This window comes from Anguilla anguilla, chromosome 12, assembly GCF_013347855.1.
Source record: "Anguilla anguilla isolate fAngAng1 chromosome 12, fAngAng1.pri, whole genome shotgun sequence".
Classification (NCBI taxonomy): Eukaryota; Metazoa; Chordata; class Actinopteri; order Anguilliformes; family Anguillidae; genus Anguilla; species Anguilla anguilla.
The window spans coordinates 2,993,477-3,002,500 of NC_049212.1; the positions used below are offsets into that span (position 1 = coordinate 2,993,477).

Sequence of the window (9,024 nt, forward strand, 5' to 3'; positions counted from 1 at the left end):
TCGTGAAGTCTTCTGCGGACAGTAGTCACTGACACAGCCTGACTACTGAAGAGTGTTTCTGATCTGTCAGACAGGTGTTTCGAGGGTTTTCCTTCATTATGGTGAGAATTCTTCAGTCATCAACCATAGAGGTCTTCCTTGGCCTACCAGGCCGTTTGTGATTACGGAGTTCACCAGTGCTCTCTTTCTTCTTAATGATGCTCCAAACAGTTGATTTTGGGAAGCCTGAGGTTTGCCCTGTCTCTGACTGTTTTTTTCTTATTTCTCAGCCTCATAATGGCCTCCTTGCATTTCTTTGACACAGCACTGGTCCTCATGGTGACAAACACTAATAACAGACTACAAAGCAGGTCAAAAGTCTAGAATAAAGAATAGATACTGAAATCTCTCTAAGGAAGCTAATTAGAAACACCTGTGAAGCCATTTGTCCCAAACAATATGGTGCCCTGAATATTGGGGGGAGAGACTATGTATAAAAAGTGTGGTAATTTCCACATGATGAAACCAAAATGAATAAAAATACCCTTTAATAAAAGCTCAGAATTTTTATTATTTGATATGCATCAAAAATTGTAGAGAACAGAGCCAAATCAAAAATAACAAGACCAGGTCAAAACCTAGTGTATGGCTGGACCGTGTATGGGTGTGTGATAATTTGGCTATCCAATGGTGTAACTTCATCACTCAGTCACCCAGTCACAGACATTCGTGTTTATAGGGCTGTCCCCGCTGTTGCGGTCCAGCCAAAAATATGTAATTGTCCCAAATGTTATGGAGTATATATGATCTGGACATGTGGTCTGAAAAGTTTTGCTAAATGTACATGTTCTTTAGAAGCCAGGAACATCCAACTGCCACATTGTTTTTTCTTGTCTTTATAGAGAAATACACTTCAGACATTTTGTTGGTAGTCTCAAAACATTATGCTTCTATGCTGTTGTTTGGTATGTTCTTAAATGCAATGGAATAGTCCTGACAACAGAAAGATATTCATTTAAAGCCATGCAGGGGTAATGGCTTTGTACTTTTTAGTTTTGTGAGTTTCATTATTCAAGAACACCAAGGGGGAATATGTGAAAGTGAACTACAAGAGACTCTTCAGGTTGAGTTTTGTCAGTAGAACAAGGAGGCATAGATGGAAATTAGCTACAGGTAAATTCCACACATACATCGGGAAGTAGTTCCTCACACAACAAGTATTCCCTGTGCGGAATACCTTGCCTGGCCATCTAGTAGAGGCAGAAACTGGGTGTTTCAAGACCAGGTCTGAAACGGTGCTAAATTCTATCTAGTTTGTAGGTAAATGGTGAGCACTAGTAGGTACTCTTTAGTGGTAGGAAATAGCAAGCATTCTTGGGAGGAATGGCCTGTTCTCGTCATTACATTATGTTATGCTATGTAATATGGCGCCAGGTGTAAACTATGGACTGTCATTTTACCAGTCACGACTCATGAGATTTTGGCATTCCTCACGTGTGTACCTATCCATCAGACAGTGATTCATATTTCATCAGATGTAGTTAATAGTCAGCCAGACCCCCCCCCCCCCCCCCCCCCCCCTTCATATATATATATATATATATATATAGAGAGAGAGAGAGAGAGAGAGAGAGAGAGAGGTCCAAAGTATTTTAAACAACATGCTGAAAATATGAAAGCACATCAAAAATAACAATCAAAAACTATTTTCGGTAACTGTCAATGTCAATTAAACAGAAATTCACCAACATAACGCCGGCGAGTTTTCCAAACAGAACGTGTTCACTCGTACAGTAATGCTGAGTGTGTGGGATGAAAGTCAAATAGGCAGCCTGTATCCCGGCTGTTGAACGCACGCACGCTATTGCAGCAGTTATGCGTCTGCTCACGGCTTTGGAGGTCTTTCCAAGCGCGCCGCCCAAGGCTGAGAGAACGGGGGAATAAGACAGTTCAATGACAACGTCTAAATAGCATGCGACCATTCAGCACCATTCTCGACGAACAAAAAACATTTAGGATGTCGTCTATGAGAATCAGTCATCGTGTTCATCAGTGGTCAACAAAACGAGTCGAGCATCAGTACAGGAAGGAAAGGGGAATTTAAGCAAGGTTAAAGCAAAACGGTACATACAAATTTAACAGTTAAATAAATTTCTGCCGGAGAATTTGCTGAGGTAAGTGAAAATAAATAGAAATCGATCGATTATGGCAGTTACATTTTTAAAATACAGCACATTATCTTTCAATGCGTAGCACATTTTGTATGCTTGAGGAACGTGCTGCGGGGTCTAACGGAAAAGAAGCGAGGAGATATGTAGGCTATATTGTCCTTTGTATTGTCCTTTCAAACGCCAGTAAAATACGTGCAGTGGACACTATAAACTGTATAGACGGTATATTTCGTAATATACAGATACTGTTGTTCCTATCGTGGATTCACAGCAACCGTGTATTTGCAAAACACATGGCTGGCTATCATAATTGGACTCTAATGATGATAAATATTTCCAGATCATCGCCATTATTTTGGTCACCCTATCATAAACCAAATGCCTACTGTATGCTATTACAGACGGAATAATGGACTCCATGTGGCTAAGTATCTAAGTAGCTTGGCCTACTCGATGTTCGGGAGTACAGTTAAAATTCAGCGTGCAATTGACTTCCCAAACGAGCCGTTCTAACCGAAAACGTGTCATTTTGGGTCAGTTTTCAGCGTTTTCAGAGTTCTGCGTATTTTACTAGTTCACGAATTAGTTAAGCCCAATACCTTACAATCTGTCATGTTTCTGAGTTAATATTAATATGAATAATCACATGTTTTATGGTTGTTGTTATTATTCGATGGTGAAACACTGTTAATATTCAGAACAAATGATTATGTTGGAAAATAACAATGATGGAGATTAAACGTATTTCCCTATATGTAAGAAATATAATTTGGTCCTACAGAACATAAGTTGAACAACTAGTGCAACTACTGCAAATGAAGTTTAATTTATACAATTGGGTATAGTGGTTATTAATATTAATGCATTCTCTCACTTAATTGATTTGATTTATTTAAATCCAACTTTATTCGTATAGCGCTTTTTACACAAGCTTGTTTTACAGTGGAAATACAAAAGAAAATTGGGCAAAAATCTGGGCCTGAACCTTCAAAAAGTGAGCAACCGAGGTAAAAAAAAGATAAAATAAAATTAAAAAAAACTCCCCAGTGGGAAGAAAAACACTCAAACTCACTTAAACTATCCCCTTTGTTTGTTTCCAGGTGAATGGCTGTGGCATAATCCTTAATGTGCAGCAGTGATGACCCATGGCATTGGACTAACGGGGTGGCATTATAGCTCACAGAAACCTCATTTGCAAGGAGGATGAGATCAAATCTACTGAGAAGCATCACAGAAGAAACAGGGTGTGGTCGTTGAGGGAAAGTAGTAGTTCTGCTTGTATTATCTCTCTTTTCTCTGTTTTGGACCACGGAGAGCATGGGCTGCACTTTGGGTCGGACGCGGGACTGATGTCGTCTCTTCGCTGTGCTGAGCCCATAGAGGCAACAGCAATGCTCCAGGAAAACAACAACAACAACTACTCGTGCCTGGAGAGGGCGATCCAGAGCAGGGAGGCCCTTCAGGAGCAGGAAAGGGGCGTTCTGCCCTTCGCCAGGCTCCTGGAGATGGGCTCTTTCCCTGAGCTGGGGGACGTCAGCCGCCGGGCCCCCGTCAGAGGCTTCAGGGCCTGGGCGATGAGCGGCGTGTGCGCCAGGAGCCGGAGGTGGGCTGCTCTGCCCCCCGCCAACCCAGCGCCTTTCCTTAAGAGGCCCGACGCCACAGCGGCCCCCGTGGCAGGAGTCCTGCCCCCGCAGACGGGCCGGCCGGCCCACGGGCGGCCCGCCATCGGCCTGGGGCTCCAGCTTGACGCCAGGTCCTGGAACAGACGCTGCGGGAGCAGGCAAGGCACCCTGGGCGCCCTGGTCACCGTGGCAACGCTGAAGGCCTCGGAGAGGGGCGGGCAGACGCAGACGCAGTGCCTCCTCCTGCAGGCGAAGGGGCAGAGCTACCTCTGCACGGCCAGGGGGCGCAGGGCCGCTGTCCCGGGACCCTTCACCGAGGTGGCCCCCGCTCCAGCGGTACAGGGGCCGGGGGGTGCCGCTTCCTCTGAGAAGCGTCCCGAAAGCGGAAAGAGTAGCAAACAAAGGGAGGGGAAGGACAAGCCAAAGCCTGTCCGAAAATGGCGGACATCCTGCGAGGTGGCTCTCTCCGTCAAGGAGGGAATCCCCTGGGACTGCGAGGACCGGGAGTTCCCAGTGCCGGGGCCAAGCCAGGAAAACGGATCCCAGCTCGCTTCCCAGACCCCAGCACAGGATGCCCAGACAAGCAGACAGGAGAGCCCAGCTGCAGAGATGGATGGGACCGCCCAGGTCTGCACACAATGCAGAGGGGAGAGGGACAGATCAGCGATTGGCCTCAGGGGGATGCTGGGAGATAGCGGCCGGTCGAGCGGCGGTGTGGAAGAACAGGAGACGACCTCGCCCGTATCAGGCTCCTTTGTCTGCCGCCTGGATCCAGATCCCACCGACCCAGAAACAGGCTGCGGCCCAGCGAGCCAGGAGGGGCCCATCAGTGCAGAAATGCAGGATGGTCTGCGGCCCAAATCGTCCCCGCAGAAGATCGGCCGCTTTCAGGACCTGCTGGGGGACAAAAGCCCCCGTCTGGGTGCCGGCAGTAAGAGCGAGGTCATCGGAGCCGTGAGGAACGTCGACAACTCAGAGGCAGACCTCACAGTGGGTGCCAAAGCACTGAAGGAGGCAGGAAGTCCTCCTGATAAGGACCCCGAAAGCAATGGGGGAGGGGACAGTGTGTGGTGTGTGGGGGGGGTGAGGGGAGTGAGAGGTGGGGTGCCACGTGCACACATAGCTACCGAGGGTCCACAGAGTCACAGTTATGAAGAGGATGGACTGGCCAGTTCCACGGTCCCATGTACACACCTTTCTGCTGGCTCCAAGGGGAACCCTGGTTCCCTTGCCGAGGTTGAGGACATCCCAGAGCAGATGAGGCAGTCTGTGCTGTCTGATGCTGGTCCTGGTGAGGTGGGGGGTCAGAAAGACAGGCCCCTGGATGGCACAGGGATTGGGGAGGGGGTGCGGATCACCGGGGCATCGGTGGAGTCACCTGACAGAGCAGGCACCCAAACTGTTGCCAGCGTTCACCCTCCCGAGTATGTGGAGCACTCCTGTGAAAGCTGGCCTGGGGCGAGCTTAATGGAGGAGTCCGGGCTCTCAGATGTCTGGGGTGGGGGGCATCACGGGGGTCGGGACGGGCCCGTGGCGGGGGGACGGAGGAGGGAGGCCGAGAGCAGGGACTCGATCTGGCAGCTGGATAATTCCCTCTCACGAGGCCTGGACACTCACGCGCCGCCTAATCCAGCTCCCCCAGGAGCCATGGCAACAGCCCTTTCACCCCTGGACGGGCGTCAGGATGGGGCGTCCTCGCCATCGCTGGGGGAGCAGAAGCACCGGGACGAGCAGGGTGGCGCGGTGGCCAGCGGGCAGAGGTTCCTCGATGTGGAGCTGGAAGGGGACGATGACTTTGGGCTTTTCGTACAGGCAGGGGAACAGCCGTCCTGGGACGACGGCTTCACTGATTTCCAACAAGTGCCTTATGGGACAAGTGAGAGCGCGGGTAAGCCTTGAGAACCTTACTGTTCGTTTCTCATGATCTTTCAGTATTTTAAAATAACATATAGCCTGGGAGCTTAACAGGCTGATGGCTTCACAAATACAGTAAATCTTACCCACAAATTCTACTCATAGGCATACCTCAGGCATATACACACACGCACGCACACACACGCACACACACACACGCATACACAAGCATACACACGCGCATACACACACAGATACACACACGCACACACACACACACACAGATACAACACACACACGCACACACATACACACGCACGCACAGGCACACACACACGCGCACACACACTCACGCACAGACACACACAGATACACACATGCACACTCACACACACACACACACACAAACAGACAGACACGCACGCGCACACACACACACACACATTAGGAATTCACAGTAGCAAACAGCTACTGGATATATGAAATTCTGTTTGTACTTAACTAACAGTTTGACAGCATTTTTCAATAAATCAGATAAATTTAAACTGACTGAGTTGGAGCTAAGAAATTCCTCAATTCAGCAGAAGGCAAAATAAAGAGGACACACTATCAAAACATTACCCAGTAGATTAAATCTATTTGAACCACATATCCACTGGCTCATTTTAAGTCAAATGAACAATGACTCCCTTGAAAATCAAGTTTTTATGCCTATTATTGGGATTATCTACTTATTTCTGATGCAGAGGATTATGGGACACATTAAATCCTTTATGTCCTCCAGGAAGGAAGTTTAAAGTTGGGTAGAGCTACATGCATTGCAACATAAAATTAACTTGATGGATTGACATCATTGCCTATCTACATGAAAGATAAATATGTTTAAATGGCAGTATATTTCTTTATTTTGAGATTATGACATGCACACATCTTGATTCCCCATTACATGAATTTAATATTACACTGAGTGCACTTTAAATTTAATTGATATGTGACCTGAATTTGAAACAATTTACACATAGAGTACACTTTCATCTAGGTACATTAAGATGTGGAGGAGACAGTCATACTGCCCCTTTTATTAATAAGCCTCATCAAATCTGCCTGGCCTGATATTAAAGTGCTTCTTAGTGACCATGGGGTGCTATTAATTATTGAAAAAGCTTCTGGGCACATTGCTTGTATTCAGCCTGCTTGCACAGTAAGCCTAGGGCATATGACATCAAAGAGACAGGGATTCTAACAGGGCAGTGCTAATGCTAACAGGGTAGTGCTAATGCTAACAGGGCAGTGCTAATGCTAACAGACCAGTGCTAATGCTAACAGGGCAGTGCTAATGCTAACAGGCCAATGCTAATACTAACAGGGCAGTGCTAATGCTAACAGGGCAGTGCTAATACTAACAGACCAGTGCTAATGCTAACAGGACAGTGCTAATGCTAACAGGGCAATGCTAATGCTAACAGGACAGTGCTAATGCTAACAGGTAGGTGCTAATGCTAACAGGGCAGTGCTAATGCTAACAGGGCAGGGAAGGGAGGGCTAGTCTAAGGATGGGCGATAAGCAGACGGGTGACAAATTAAAGGAAAAACCTGAATAAATGAGTGGTGAAACATAACGAATGCAGATGCTTCCCTACAGGTGTACTGCATGATACAATTAAGCAATTAACATGCTGTCAAGCTCTGTGGCATGTATAAAAATTCTGAGCAGACCCAGCTTACATCGATTTTAGATCAAGATAGCAAGAGGAAAAGATCTAAATGACTTTGAAAGAGGGTTCATTATTGGGGCACAAATGGCAGGAGCTTCAGTCACAAAAACTGCTCAACTGGCCAGTGTTTCAAAAGGAACATTGACTAAAGTCGCATCTGCATTTAGATCTATGGGAAATACATCAGTAAATAGGGTCGGAAATTGTGGTGGAAAGCGTACATTCAGTGACCGTGACGCATACGCATTACTGCGATATGTAAGGAAAAACTCTTCCTCAGGTGACTGAGAATGTCAATGCAGGACTGAGCAAAATGTGTCAGCAAGAACAGTTTGCCAGCAACTACATAGAGAGGGATATTATAGTAGGGTTGCAGTGCATGAACCCCTTATTACAAAGACAAATGCACATTTGAGAGTTCAGTGGTGCAAAAAGCCATAGGCACTGGTCTACAGAGATGTGGAAAAAAGTGATATGGTCAGATGAGTCACCTTCACCATATTCTCGACATGTGGGTGAGTGAATGTGTGGCGTACAGCAAGAGAATGGTACAGACCTGAATGCTTGACCCCTACAGTGAGGGTGTCTGGTGGTTCTGTTATGCTGCGGGGGGCATTTTCCTGGCATGGTTTGGGTCCATTTGTCTCCTTAGAGGGAAGGGTCACTGCAAATCAATACAAAGTTATTCTGAGTAATCACTTTTATCCTATAATGAAACATTTCTATCCTGATGGTAGCGGTCTCTTCCAGGATGACAATGCCCCCATCCACAGGGCACGAGGGGTCACTGAATGGTTTGATGAGTATGAAAAGGATGTGAATCATATGCTATGGCCTTCACAGTCACCAGATCTCAACCCAACTGAACACCTATGGGAGATTTTGTATATATATGTATATCCAGTATATATATATATATATATATATATACTGGATATATGGTCTGGGAAGTGTTACGGTTTGGGCACGTGTGGCTGTCACAGGTACTGGCTCACTTCTCTTCCTTGATGTTGTAATTGCTAGTAGCACCATCAAATTAATTCTGAAGTGTACAGAAGCATCTTATTTGCTCAAGGTCAACCAAATGCCCCCAAACGCATTGGACAGTGCTTCATCCTACAGCAAGATAGTGATCCCAAACAGGATTTTTTAAATGAGGAGAAAACTTAAGGGAACTAGCACTCAACAAGAGAATGCTGAAGATGGCTGCAGTATAAGCCTGGCAGAGCATCACCAGAGAAGATACTCAGCACCTGGTGATGTCTATGGGTCACAAACTTAAAGTAGTAATTTCATGCAAAGGATATGCAACAAAGTACTAAACATGTCTACTTTCATTTATAAGTTGCAAACATTATGGTGGCATGAAATAGGAGATATGTATAAAAAGTAAATGGACTGCATTTATACAGCGCTTTACAATTGATGCCTCTCATTCACCAGAGCAGTTAAGGGTTGGGTGTCTTGCTGAGGGACACTTTGACATGCCCAGGGCAGGGACAGAACCGGCAACCCTCCGACTGCCAGACAACCGCTCTTACCTACTGAGCTATGTCACCCCCACGTGCATCATTACATGCTGAAGCCAAAGTGTATAAGTAAACCCTTCAAAAAAAAGCTGAGAATGTGCCCTTATATATGTGTACTATATATATATCCCAGCATTCCTTGTCTACCACATCA

General features: G+C 46.4%; 1 protein-coding gene across 3 annotated transcripts in view; it reads left to right on the forward strand.

Moving 5' to 3' along the window:
• Window positions 1-1,807: 1,807 nt before the first annotated feature.
• si:ch211-14c7.2 overlaps window positions 1,808-9,024 on the forward strand; it is a 13,448-nt gene continuing 6,231 nt past the window's right edge. The window contains exons 1-3 of one of the 3 annotated variants that reach the window (XM_035383905.1): window positions 1,810-2,153; window positions 3,094-3,157; window positions 3,251-5,660. In XM_035383905.1, coding sequence (XP_035239796.1) covers window positions 3,500-5,660 — 2,161 coding nt within the window. In that variant the 5' untranslated portion in view covers window positions 1,810-2,153; window positions 3,094-3,157; window positions 3,251-3,499. Of the gene's footprint in view, window positions 2,154-3,093; window positions 3,158-3,250; window positions 5,661-9,024 lie in introns of all 3 variants that reach the window. The other 2 variants (XM_035383906.1, XM_035383904.1) reach the window with 2 other exon arrangements.